Genomic DNA, 14,619 nt, shown 5'->3' on the forward strand with positions numbered 1-14,619 from the left:
GACTGTTCAAATATTGAAGTTTGTTCATCTGAAACACCGTTAGTAGGCCCCAGAAACCAGCAGCTGCAGATTCTCACCAACCAGGAAAAAAGCAGACTGGAAAAAAATGGCAACAGCTGCAATTTCATTACATGAAGTGACAGCTACCACCGAACTTCACGGCCTGGTATTTCTAACCATGCAATGAGAGAAAGAGAGCCTAAAAGCGCGAAGGAAGGCCGACTGCACGCACATTTCACTTCTGCGGTAACTTCACTCTAGTGAGGAAGTGACTTTGTCTTTTTGCACAAGGAGGCGTGGGCTTCCTCTTGGGTCAGAAAATGGCAATGCACGGTCAGCAGTTTTGCAGAGGGCTGGGGGAGGGGGAGGCCTGCGCGGGCCTCTTGCTGATGTCCACATTTTTGGTTCAACGCCTCTATTCTGAGTGTCTACCCTGTACCAGGCACTGCCAGGTGGTGAGTGCACAATGGTGAGCAAAAGGCAGACCCGGAGCAGCGAGCACCGAGACTGAGTCTGATGGGAGAGAGAGATGCTAAACACATAACCATACAAATACATGCAAAGTCACCTATGGTACCTGCCATGGGGAGACACGGAAGGTACCCTGAAGTACTGTGGTCCTGGGTCAGAGCTGGCTTTGTCTGAACTGACGATGGGAGTGTGTTCCCCACTGAAGGAATGGCATGTGCAAAGGTCCTGCGGCAAGAAGGAGCTTGGTGTGTGCAAGAAGTCTCGTGGGACCAGACCCAGAAAGCACGAGGGGCAGCACTGATGCAAAATGCACCTGGAGATGAACAGGCAGGGCCCAGCCACGCAGGACTTCATGAGGCAAATTAAGGACTTGGGTCTTTATCTTGACAGTGATAAAGTGGGAAATCTCTGCATGTTTTTAGCAGAGGAATGGAATGATCATTTCACATTCTGAAAAGACCACTCTGCCATTGTAGGAGGCCAAAGGTGGATATAAAAAACCAGTTAGGAATCTACGAGAGAAGATGGTAGCTTAGGCTTGGGTGCTGTTGGGGGGACAGACGAGGAGAACAGAGAGAACTGAAGAATAGTCGGGAGTCAAAATGAACAGGGCCTGGTGATGGATTGGATGTGGGAGATGAGATCAATGTGTGGCTGCTTAATTCACTCTGCATTTCCTCCCAGAACGCAAAATAGATATGCTAGCTCCTCGTTAATCAGGTTTCACTCTCTAAAAAGGAAAGCCAGTAATTTCACAAATAGGGCACCTAATCATTATCTTACTCATCTCGTGAGTCTGTTTTGATTACTGCATTTACTCTACCTGATTCAATCCAAAGTCAGAAAAACCCACATTAAATGAGGAGGTTTAAGAATTGTTTTTAATGAACCATAGACATGAGCTATAACGACCATCAGAATCTTTATCAGAAGTCTACTTAAAAATGCAAACATCTTGTTTGGTTTGTACTTATCAGGTGGAAATAGTTACATTTAACTGTAACTAAGGAAGGTTTAGTCTGCTTCTAACTTTGGCATCACTAATGTCTTCTGAACTGTGTTAAGTTAGTCATATGGATTTCTACAAGTGGATATAATATAAAGAGACCTTTTTTTTTTTTTTTGCATTTGACACCCAAGACTGATTTTAAATCTTCCTTAGTTCTTTATCTCTACTCCTCCCTACATGTGTTAAAAATGCAAAGAAGACACGGTTCTAGGATGGTTAGCCATGTGTTATCCTTTGAAAATTGGCAGTTAAGACCCTTAAATATGTCCAGCTTAAAAAAAAGTCATTGCAATTCCAATTATTTTGTTGTCTCACACTTGGAGCTTCCATTACTTATAACATTAAAAAAAAAACCTAGGCAGCATGATTCATTCCTTTGCTCACTAAGCATTTATCAGCCATCGCTACACACCGGGCACTGGAGAAACCAAGGAGACCTCAGGGGGCTCACAGTGGGCGGCAGGCCGGGGATGGCTAGAGGACAGAGCGTTATGGCGGGGGAGGGGAGGATGGGTCGGCAAGGAGAGGGCGCCACGCAGCCAGTGACAGGGCACGGGGCGTCCTGGGGGACGCCGAGGCAGGCCCCCCATGGCTGTGAAGGTGAGAGGACGGAGGTGTTGGGAGGGAAGGTAAAGGTGGGCAGCGAGGGGTCCTAAGCCGTGCAGGAAAGGTTTTAATTCACACTGAAGTGCACAGGCTGGCCAGTGAAGAATGTGTGTCGAGCAGAAGAGTTACAGGTCCAGGTTTGCTCTTCAGAACCACTACATCGGAGCATATGTGTGGAGGCATCAGAGAACGGACTGGAGCGAGGGGCGATGTAGGGACCAGGGAGACTGCTACCCGACACAGCCAAGGAACCGGCAGAGCCTCAACAAGGGGAGGGTGCAGACAAGGGGAGCGATGAGCAGGCTGGGGCTAGAGGACGCAGTGACCGGCTCGACACGGAGGGAGAGGGACGATTCCAAGGGGACTCCAGTTTCAGGCCGGAGGGGAGGGTGTGGCCACTGGTTAGACCGGAGTGGAGATGGGGGGTCGGGAGGAGGAAGTGGCTTTTTCAGTTCGGGGACCTGTGGGTCTTTCAGGAGACACGGCTCAGGAGGCAGCCGAAGCAGGGGGAATCTGGACGCTAGAGGAAGGGTGTGGGCTGCAGGTAAGAGGCTGGCGGTGAGCAGCGCAGAGATGCGCAGAGTGAGGCCGCCCAGCGAGCGAGGGCAGGACAAGGAAAGAAGTGGGCAGGGGAGCATCAGCGTGGCGGGGCCAGCAGAGCAGCAGGGCTTAGGGGAGGTGGAAGGAGAAGAGCAGAGCGGGGTGGGGAGTGGGGAGAAGGGGTGAAGTGGGGGTGACTTGCAGGGGCTTCAGGGGAGGTAGCAGTGGAGGAAGGAAGCAGACAAGGGCCAGAACCCATTTACATTCAGTCCTGGGCAGGGGGGCCACCGCTAACCTGGAGGGGACAGCTCTGGGCGTGGTGCAGAAGAGATTTCCCTCCCCCACCCCACGACAGGACTCCCACAAGGACAGCAGTGTCCATCGGTCTGTGAAGGTTTGGGGGCATGAAACATAGTACGGAGTGAAAAAGGATGGGGAGGGCAAAATGAGATTCTTAATGGACTCGTTGATGATTTCCATTAATCCCAGGGTCTCTCTCATTCCTGGTGCCTCAACTCAACCAACCAGGAAGGAAAGAAAACACAGACTCCCTGAGACCCACCCACTTCTGGGACTCACACGAGTGACGGTTTCCTGGCCTGAGCGGATGTAACAAGTGATTTTGGTATGTGTGATCACGTTCCTTCGCAACAGTTTTTACCCCAGGTGTCATTAATTTCTTTATATCCAGTGGCACCAGCTTCTTTTTTCTAAGACTGCGAACCCAAGAGGGCAGGGACCTGATTTCCTTACCTCACCTATAAAACTGAGCACAGCATCGTGAAACGATAGCCAACGTGAGCACACTTTCTGGACAGCGGAGCACACTTGCAATCATCTCTGAAGCAATAAAGAACCGATCAATGTCACGTTCCATTAGCAAGCCTTAAAACGGGCTCCATGATCTCATGAACGCCAAGGCCACGTACACTTGGTCTGGTAGATGGGAACTCTCTCTCGGCTTTTGTGAAAGGACAGGTACCAGGGGTTGGATAATCCTGAGAAGTCCTTCCCAAAAGCATCGTTATCACCGGGGGACAAATGAACCAAAGGTTTCAGGTTGAAGACAAACACATCCTACAGAACTTTAGGATGAGGATGAGAATTCCAAGGCAACTTTATCTTTGAAATTGATCTTTATGGTTAATCCAGCCTTAAAGACAGTATTGGTGCAAAGCAAGAAGGAATGTTAGAAAACCCTGAGCCTGCTGAGCCCCCAAAGACAAACTTCACCATGACAAGGGAACCATTAAAGCAGAGGGAAAAAAACCAAGCGCCCCCACCCCCCCCCGGCATCCCCTACTCCTGGTCATGTATTTATATCACTAAGTAAACATTTACACTATTTTTTTGAAGTATCTAAATTTTAAAACCAAGGCACAGGGCTTCCCTGGTGGCGCAGTGGTCGAGAGTCCGCCCGCCGATGCAGGGGACACGGGTTTGTGCCCCGGTCCGGGAAGATCCCACATGCCGTGGACCTGTGCTCCGCAACGGGAGAGGCCACAACAGTGAGAGGCCTGCATACCGCAACAACAACAACAACAACAACAAAAAACCAAAATACCAAGGCACAAACATTCACATTCAGATCTGCTTTAGATGTGAGAAGTAGGTGCTACTTCACACACCAGAGGCCTTAGAATTTCTCTAACTTTGCAGGAAGAGAGGCAGTTGTAATTGGGACTTGGCTTCCTGGCATGACAATAAGATACTGATACAATCAGATGATAATTAGCAAAGACTCAAAGAAGCAAAGACTCTTTGAAAGTCAAGAGGGAGCTCGTGGGGTTACCCACACATACCTGCCCAAAGTTTTCTTCATCAATGCAAAACATAAGGTCCAGTTCAGTCGGATCGTTTTCTAAGATCCATTTCAAAGAGTTGTAGTATTCACTATCCTACAGAAATGACACAAAAATTAAAATTAAGCATTTTTCCCCAAAACACACACTCATTTCTTTAAATAATTAGGTCCTTTAAATGTAATTCCATCCAGAATCTCAAGAAATGCGTGAGTCACTAATATGTTTCCAGCTCTACCCCAAACCTTCTCTTCCACTTTAATTTAAAAATACAAACTAAAAAACCGCTTTGGTAGTAACAGGGGTTTGTGGCTGGATCCTGTCCTCTGTCAAGAGGAAGCAGCCTGCTCTGGATGGCCGTCATAACATTACAGAACTGAACGTGTAGAGATGAACATACTCCCCATCTTTTAAGAGTGAAAATATCAGAGGAAAGGAGGAAGGATAGAGAATGCTCTATTTAAGTACCAATGGTTTCAAGTTATGCCCCTTCCTGTGCTTCCAGCACTCTCTGCAAGTCACTGTCAGCAAACAGGAAGAGGCTGCCCTGGTGTCAAAACCCGGAACACAGGCCCCGAGAGCCTGGACTCCTCTGTCTCTTGGGCAGCCCCAGGGGCTCGACGAAGACCAAACAGAATGTGTGCACCGACTGTCAACATGGCGAATAAAATTACTTTAGACTTGAAGAGAGATTTTTATACTCCTAGCCTCCTCACCATACAGTAACAAAAGCATAAAGGCTAAGCTAAAGGTAAAAGCTGGAGAGAAACTCGACACGGGTACCGTGCATACACAGAGCTGCCCACCCGGGGAAACTCCAGCTGAGTGGACTTGTGTGCACTGCTGGCCTTCCACTCTCCTTCCACACCCAGAGGATGAGCTGTGAGGGAGGGGTGCACGGCCATATACCCAACTACACAACGCGTACAGTCAACACGGCAGCGAGGCTGAGGGGAGGAAGATGCTTCCTGACTCAAGTGACAGAACGTGAAAGCAGAGCTGCAAACACCCCAAATGGACGAAGATGCTCCCTGATGGCCCCGTGTGTGGCCGGTGAATGGTGAGAGGTGAGAGGTGAATGGTGGGAGTACCGGTAAATTAAACGAAAAACAGAAGCAAAAGTATACCAGGAAAAGAGCATCAACTTTTGTTCTTTATAGAAAAGCCTTTCAACTCTAAAATGGTCAGCCTAGATTAAAAAGTTAAATGCAACATGAAAACCCAAATCAAAAGTTAGCAATTACTTTCTACCTTTTCATTCCTCTCCTACACTGTAGTGGTCCCTTACCCTTCTTCCGTATCTGGGATGAGTATAAACAGTCTTCCCTTCATCTACTGTTTTCGTCTGGCTCCCTGCCATTTTTTGAGGTCGGAAAACAGAGGGATAGCGGATGAACCTCTAAGTGTGCAGTATTAGCAGTTTTCCATGGAAAACAAGGGCAGCAATGAGGTCTCCAAATGACCCTTGGATTTAATTTGGTCAAACCAGTTCCGAGTAAGCAGAGGTAACTGAGATGTGGGTGTACCCACCCTAAATACCACGACTCTAGGAAATGTGAAGAATGATTTGCTTATTAAAAAATTCAGGGAGATCAGTTAGCCTCTTGAACAATCCCTGTTGTCCATACTGAATGGCGACGCCCATAAAAATTGCTGTGACTACAACATGGTCTCGGCTGCCTTCCCATAATGCACAAGCTGCTGGTGCGGCCCGCGGGATGACCTCTGTTTACTCACCACAGACTCCATGTCATTCAGAGTTATCTGCTTTCCCAGCATCATTTTGTAAAACGGTCGAATGAAGAAACCTAAAACGCGGTGAAAACTGAGTTAGTTTCCAATCTTTGACGATGCTGTGCGTCCGAGCATGAAATAAAAGATTAACCTGCTTTCATCTGAATGAGAGACCGGGACAGAACAATCGAGGGTTTTCTACAGTAAGATGAGGGCCTGGTTTGGGGCAGGATTGGGGGAAGGGGTTTAGGAAGGAGGGCAGTTATACTAACAGAGATGGTACAGCAGAGGGGTGAGGTCAGAAAGGCTGCTGGAGGTGACAAACGAGCTTCAGGCACAATCAGGAATCTGTAGCGCAAACAGGGCGCACGCACGGGGGGAGAGAAGGGTACTCCCAGCAGAGGGACAAGACCCGGGACTCGCCAGGACCGAAGCACAGGGCATCCCGGGCAGACAGGCCAGAGGAGGGACTGGGCAGGGAGTGTACAGCTTACACGCTGCCCAGGGCCAGGGGGAGTCACTGAAACGCCAGGGGGCAATTCCACCCGCATTTCAATGTCATCGCTTGGGCAGTAATGGGAAGAGCAACTGGAAGGGACAGACAGGAAGGAAACGAGGGAGGCCGTTCAGAAGGCTGTGCAGTCTTCCCGGGCCGGGTGATGACGGCCTGAGGGAGGCGAGGGCGGTGGCAATGCCGGCACGACTGCGCAGGTGCCCTGCAGGGACCCCACTTCACCCCGTCCCAGGCAAGTCAGCGTCACACGCCTCCTGACACAGGCGCCCCCGGAACCTCAGTCCTCTCCCTTCACCCTCAACTCGCATCCTCAGCGCCCCCTCCAGGTCTAACCAGCCTCCCTCACAGCCCGTTCCCGCTCCCACTGGCTCAGTGCGGCCCTGCGGCTGCGGCTCAAAGCCCCTGCTGTCTGGGGGGTGAAGCCACAGAAGGGAGTAGGGGCTGATCTGATGTGCAGCGTGTCTGCTCTGCCTCCAGGGCCGTTCATGGTCCCGGGAAACAAAGACACTGCTGGCCACACACCTGGGGGGCATTCGGGCTCTTCTTGCAATTCCCGAGGACACGGTTACCGCCTACCTCCTTTTGCAGCAGGGACCTAGATGCCCCCATCACTACTCCAGGCAGCCCTGACTCCTGGCCCGTCCTCGCTCTGCTGAAACGATCCCAGCTTCTAAGTGCGCCAACCCCACCGCAGCTTCCTGGCGAGGCTAATGCCGGTAAAGCGCTCCCCCCCAGAGACCTCCGTGTGCTCCCTTCTGCCGGACTCTGGACCCATGCTTCCCGTACCCTCACTAGAACATCGGTCCCCTGAGGTCAGGATCTCAGCTTAAACTTCTCTCTATTTCCCCTGTAGCAACTAAGAACGTCTTCTTTCTCAGCAGAAGGTACATAACGGCCGTTCTAATAATCTATGGCATGACTCCCGTGCTGCAAATTAAAATACATTCACTGTATATACCTATACAGAGTGAGAACAGTTTCCCCCTAATCAGAAAAAAAAGTGTTTACTCCTGCCACCAGCCCCGCCCCCCGTAAAAAATACAGTGTTGAAATTAGAGGATCAACATCAGCTAGCCATGACCAGTAAAAATTTATTAAAGGAGGAAGTACCCAGGGTACATCAACTAGCATAGCTAAGGTTGCAAATGCAATTCCCATAATGCTCCTGGAAATCTCTCTCTCCAGTAACTGCAGTGTCAATCTTAAATCTTGATCTGTCTTCTACTCTCAACCACTTCACACCTAAATTCTTCAAAAATATTTCTGATTCTCTCTCCTCACTGATGATTTCTGTAACGTTCTCTTAAGGGCACTACTTTTTCAATGACCAAATCCATAAGAAGTCTCTATTATAGGCCTATTGATTCAGCCAGGGAGGGGGGTTTCACTCCTGACTTCCAAGGTACCTTGAAATTCTTGGTACTTTGCATGACTTACATGCTTTAGATAATAATGAGATTACTCTGTGCCATCTGTTTCAGCAGTGATCCCAGGGGTCAAGGTCTTAGCTGAGTTCTAACACTGCTTTGAAATTATTTACAGTCTCTTCACATTCAAAAAAATGGTAATTTGGGGACAAACAGGACAGTGGCAGGATACTGGCTGAATTAGACCGTTGTAATGAACTTTTCAATCAATACTTTCCATCTGTCATCAAATCTAGTTCCTGCTAAAGAAATGTTATTCTGGAAAACATAGAAAATGCACAAATACAGAATGTTCTGTGCTTCACACTTAAGTTTTTCAAATAAAAACCTTTTTCAAACTGTGTGTAGACACTATGTCTTCAGTGCTCAGATTAAGATGACACCAGGAAAAAAAAGCACCTTCATTATGGACAAAACATTAAAGAAACTACTGATTTACAAAGGGAGAACCAGTGAAGCACTTTTGCTTAAAACCTATGATGTGAAAGATAAGACACCTGATAAGAGACCACAGACAGCACTGTCCAATTTTTATTACTTCAACACTTTTTAATAACTTACCATCTAAAAGTTTCCCATGAAATACTGCCAGACCAGCAACTCTTCCAATAAAAGTGAAATAGGACAAATGATCTTCATTACAGAGGCCTGAATTGGGATTGATCTGAAGTGTGTAGTTGTCCCTTTTTAGGGAGGGAGAGAGAGAAAAAGAAAGGTGGTAAATAAATGCAATAAATAAGAAATGCAAGAATTTGAATTTTCCAGTGCTGCCTGTCATTAAGCTTTTACAGTGCGCCTACAAACATCCTGTACCTGACAGGTAAGGCATAAAAGCCAGACAACGGGGCTTATTTGGTTAGCCCTTTTCCGTGACCAAGGACGGAGGTCTACTGGAGCTGGTGAATACGCCGTCATGTTAAACCGTGAGAAACTGGATCTCTGACTACTGTTGATCGATAAAAATCTCAATTTCATACGGTTCAGCCAGGTATTTGGGGAAGCGGAGAAGCCCCACATACCAAAGGGGCTGGACAGGGATTCCCAGCTACGTGTGAGTGCAACAGGTTGTCTCTGTGAGAAAGGGGGTTAACTCCCTTGAGAAGCTTTTGGTTTGGGGATTAAAATTTTTCCCAGGGGTCCAACCCCTGATCCATCTGACCAGCATTCTGCCCTGAAAGGCCTGGAGGCCACTGGTAGCAACATACGGCTGTCCCAACAGTGCAAACCTCACGAGGTTGATGTACACCTCATCGCCCTTCTTTGATCTCACCATCAGGAGGATCGGTGGTTTGCAAAATGGGCTCCGGGGCCAGATTCTTCTGGGGGCAGCTTTGGGAATGTGGGTAAGAGGTGCAGATCTCGCCTCTGGATCCTCCCCTCCACTTCAATGGCTTTTATCAATTTTACAAAATGGGAAATTCTTGGCCAGAGCATCGGAGAAGAACACTGAGGCTGCCTTCCAAAAGAGCTCCCAGGAGACCGGCACCAGGGGGAAGACACGGGAGAACCCTTGTCCCTGCAGAGCACAGGCTGCTTTTCAAGGTCAACTGTTTTACTGGGGGCTCGGGTCCTGCCTAAGCCTCTGGAGAAGCCACAGCCTGGAGGAGGAAAGGGTGGCCTTGCGAGTAGCAGTGTTTGATTCCCGAGAAAGCAATGGACTCTGCCTCGGTCTGCACGCCTGGCAGTGATGAAATCCTAATGCACGGTGGGGTGGGCGTGGTCCTTTGGATCCTAAAGGACGGGTCCTCAGTTTGCCTTTAAGTAATTTGACTTCAGAAACTATTCTTGTTCATAAGACAACAACCTTCTGAATTCTGACAGTGACAAATTCTCCTAAATTAACATAACGTTATGAATGAAAATTGCCTTGTTCCTTACCGTTAAGTACCCAACACATTTTCAATCTCAATTACATGAACACAACAGACAAGAGAAGAATTATTTTTAGGTGTTCACAGAGTACGTTAGTTCACCATGAAGAGTCAGACCTGTTCTAGACATACAGGGGCTGGCGGGGAGGGGCTGAAATCAGCAGTGTTAATTCACCTCTGAGTGAGCTGCTTATTCTTTCATTAAGTTTAAATTCATGAAGAATAAAACTGCTTCAGTGCGGACACCTTCTGAATGCACTCCAGACACTTACGTTGCAGAGTACTCGAACAGACCGTAATAGGGGTTGAACATCTCTTTGGACAGTAAGAAGAACCATTCTCTGGCCACGCCCCCGTAGTCCAGACCTTTTTCTGATTCAAATTCAATCCACAGCCTAGCTTTCAGGACATCTGGTCTTTTCACAGACATGATTCTCCGATAGGACTCTTCAAATATGTTATTTCTGTGAAGTTTCATTTCAAACCTATTTGGAATATCAGCCTAAAAACAAGAGAAAAAAAACCCCACACACCATCAGACAGTAAATATACACCTGACTTCCTAACAGAAAAAAAAACAAAAACAAAGAGCAGAAATGATGGCAGCCTTCAAATAAACAAGCAATGATGAATGGTTCCAACCGAAACTCTCTCCTTTCTAGATTGTTCTTCACACAGACAGAAAGCCTGTGTCAGGAGGAGACACACAGCATCCACCAGCAGGTGTCAGACTGAGCCAGCAACACGCGCTGCAGAAGAAACTATGCTGAGTGAAGACAGTCATCCTCTCTCCCTTTTATAAGCAACTGTGGGGCACTTATCTGCCCACTGGCAACTGAAATATGGTCAACTCTGTATACTGTTTTAGTCAAAGTCCAGGGGATTAAAACCCATAGACAATCCCCACCTGGCCAGGCTGGGATGACCCTCAGCCCTGGTAAGGGACTCCAGCTGGTAGCTGTGACCATGATGCCTACAAGCTAGTTCTGTTGCCATGGGGAGTGGGACCCTGATTATCACGGCCAAGTTGTGGGAAAGCATCCCAAAGGCAACAGTTACTAAACGTGAAAATGAAAAAGCACTTGACTGAAGTTGTGAATAACTGCTTCCTGGCAAAACAGGTCCAGGGTCAGCTTTGCCAGGATGATGGATCTACAGAGTCAGTTTCCAGGCAGAAGGTACCACGGTGCAAGTGCCACAAAGTGAGACAGCGTGATGTCTACAGTCATCACATCACTGGAGGAAATGCAGGCGGCGCACAAAGAAACACTGGAATTCCACAGGTTCAAATGTGAGTCATTTCAGAAGGAGTTACCCAGGAGCTCCTTGAGTCAGGATGTTAGAAGAGAGAACAGAACCCGTAAGAGGGAGCTCCCCAAGGCAGAGGCTGTGTTTCAAGCGTCTCTGCATCCCCAGTGCCTCGTCCATAGCAGAGGCCAGGAAAATGAGGCATCAGCTGAGGGAGTGGAGCGGGGTGGGGGAGATGGGGAAGGAACACAGGCAAATGGGGGTGATCTGAGCTGCAGCTTTCCCCAGTGAGGAAGCCAAGAAATGGTGACGGGAACAAAAACACCCCCAAAATAGTGAAGGCACAAACTTAGGAGAAAACTGGTAAAATTTACACCAGAGAGGTGAAATCAGAAAGTAAAACAGAAGACACAGTATTAAAGCATCTGGGGAGAGATGTTAGTAGAAAATATAATATTGTATTTTAAAACACTGCCTGTAAAAAGCCTTACAGGGTTTCTCAGTTTTGTCAGAATCTTAACGGGTTTCCTAGTAAGAATTTTAATCTGAAAATTACACTTGGTCTTAATATGTCAAATATTATTAATTATGTTTTTGTTGTACATGTCATCATTAAAACTGTATTTCTGAATGTAAAGGGACTTGAACATTTTTCGAATTAGGATCTAGATTTTATTAAATAGGATAGCCATAATTGATTGCACAGGCTTCTCCACAATTTTTCACTAGTTCCTGAATTATTTTATACCTCATAAAAATCATTTCTATTTTTTAATGTATTACATAAGAAATTACCTTCAGGTAATTTGATATGTAATACTCAGTTAATCTTCACTTACCATGTCTGTTAAAAAGAAAATTCAGATTGAAGATCCAGGTGGATCAAAGTGCAGTGAGAAAAGGAAGGTCATATTTTTAGTATACACGTAACAGTAAGAAACGAGGTGTTCTCAGTGAAGTAATTTGGGTAACTTACAAATGACTAAAACAGCATTTTTGGAAGATATGTACTCACAGGTTTCTTTAATTTCTTCCTAAAGTAGTCATATTTCTGCTTAAATTCTCTGGAGTAAGGAACAGCCTGGAAGACAAATGTATAAATACAGATAATATGAACAACATGTTTGAAATTTTATGCGTACTAAGCCAACGTTCAGAAAATTTCATGAATCATGAACCTGAAAATCGTCACTCTCCACATAACCACTGAAATTTACATAATGTCTATGTAGCACATGCGAACGTTCTAGAAATGATTAAGGTTAACCAGCACTGAATAGGGCTTTCACCCCTGAAAACAACAATACAGATATTCAAGAAATCATTTAGAGGTATTATACATAAACTGAATAGACTTTCCATGTGACTTCTGTCTGAATATGCATCAGGGTACATTGTAATCTTTTTATAGGTTGTAGTTTAGGTAAGTTATTGGCTCTCATACTTTAACACACAACTCCAAATGACCTACACTGTCATCCAGAAAAGACTGATTGTGCTTTAAAAATCTTTGGGAGACGAATAGCCAAAGCAATCTTGAGAAGGAGAAACGGAGCTGGAGGAATCAGGCTCCTACACTTGAGACTATATTACAAAGCTACAGTAATCAAGACAGTAAGGTACTGGCACAAAAACAGAAATACAGATCAATGGAACAGGATAGAAAGCCCAGAGATAAACCCACACACATATGGTCACCTTTGATAAAGGAGGCAAGAATATATAATAGCGAAAAGGCAGCCTCTTCAACAAGTGGTGCTGGGAAAACTGGACAGCTACATGTAAAAGAATGAAATTGGAACACTCCCTAACACCATACACAAAAATAAACTCAAAATGGATTAAAGACCTAAATGTTAAGGCCAGACACTATAAAACTCTTAGAGGAAAACATAGGCAGAATACTGTACGACATAAATCACAGCAAGATCCTTTTTGACCCACCTCCTAGAGAAATGGAAATAAAAACAAAAATAAACAAATGGGACCTAATGAAACTTAAAAGCTTTTGCATAGCAAAGAAAACCATAAATAAAACGAAAAGACAACCCTCAGAATGGGAGAAAATATTTGCAAATGAAGCAACTGACAAAGGATTAATCTCCAAAATTTACAAGCAGCTCATGCAGCTCAATATCAAAAAAAACAACCCAATCCAAAAACAGGCAGAAGACCTAACTAGACATTGCTCCACAGAAGATATACAGATTGCCAACAAACACATGAAAGGATGCTCAACATCACTAATCACTAGAGAAATGCAAATCAAAACTGCAATGAGGTATCACCTCACACCAGTCAGAATGGCCATCATCAAAAAATCTACAAACAATAAATGCTGGAGAGGGTGTGGAGAAAAGGGAACCCTCTTGCACTGTTGGCGGGAATGTAAATTGATACAGCCACTATGGAGAACAGTATGGAGGTCCCTTAAAAAACTAAATATAGAACTACCATACGACCCAGCAATCCCACTACTGGGCATATACCCTGAGAAAACCGTAATTCAAAAAGACACATGCACCCCAATGTTCACTGCAGTACTATTTACAATAGCCAGGACACGGAAGCAACCTAAGTGTCCATCGACAGATGAATGGATAAAGAAGATGTGGCACATATATACAATGGAATATTACTCAGCCATAAAAAGAAATGAAATTGAGTTATTTGTAGTGAGGTGGATGGACCTAGAGTCTGTCATACAGAGTGAAGTAAGTCAGAAAAAGAAAAAATACCGTATGCTAACACATATATATGGAATCTAAAAAAAAAAATCAAAATTGGTTCTGAAGAACCTAGGGGCAGGATAGGAATAAGGACGCAGACATAGAGAATGGACTTGAGGACACGGGGAGGGGGAAGGGTAAACTGGGACAAACTGAGAGAGTGGCATGGACATGTATACACTACCAAATGTAAAACAGATAGCTAGTGGGAAGCAGCCACATAGCACAGGGAGATCAGCTCAGCTCAGTGCTTTGTGACCGCCTAGAGGGGTGGGATAGGGAGGGTGGCAGGGAGACGCAAAAGGGAGGGGATATGGGATATGTGTATACATATAGCTGATTCACTTTATTATACAGCAGAAACTAACACAACATTGTAAAGAAATTATACTCCAATAAAAATGTTAAAAAAAAAATCTCTGGGAGAAAAGCAACAAGCAGAAAGGCAAGCGAACTGATACACTTGTCAAGGAAGAAAACTGGGTAAACAGCACGTTGGAAAAGTCCTCATTTTAGGAGTTGACCATTTAGAGGTCGTGGGCAAGGATTTCTTTAAATCTGGAATGCTGTATCTATGGAGCAGAGTGACGATACCACAGGAGTGAGCTCAGTAACTGAGCTAACATTATTCATAAGTTCTGGAATCTCTTCAGGCAAAGTAATTACAT

The 14,619-nt window shown here is 45.9% G+C and overlaps 1 protein-coding gene across 15 annotated transcripts in view; it reads right to left on the bottom strand.

The window, feature by feature from the left end:
* Positions 1 to 14,619, bottom strand: part of NEDD4L (NEDD4 like E3 ubiquitin protein ligase) — a 344,838-nt gene that overhangs the window by 23,805 nt on the left and 306,414 nt on the right. For all 15 annotated transcript variants that reach the window (XM_033424917.2, XM_033424919.2, XM_033424926.2 and 12 more), the window contains 5 exons: positions 12,238 to 12,303; positions 10,247 to 10,476; positions 8,665 to 8,786; positions 6,166 to 6,236; positions 4,429 to 4,524 (listed from right to left, as the gene is read on the bottom strand). In XM_033424917.2, coding sequence (XP_033280808.1) covers positions 4,429 to 4,524; positions 6,166 to 6,236; positions 8,665 to 8,786; positions 10,247 to 10,476; positions 12,238 to 12,303 — 585 coding nt within the window. The remainder of the gene's footprint in view (positions 1 to 4,428; positions 4,525 to 6,165; positions 6,237 to 8,664; positions 8,787 to 10,246; positions 10,477 to 12,237; positions 12,304 to 14,619) is intronic.

This window comes from Orcinus orca, chromosome 15 (assembly GCF_937001465.1).
Source record: "Orcinus orca chromosome 15, mOrcOrc1.1, whole genome shotgun sequence".
In the NCBI taxonomy this organism is placed as follows: domain Eukaryota; kingdom Metazoa; phylum Chordata; class Mammalia; order Artiodactyla; family Delphinidae; genus Orcinus; species Orcinus orca.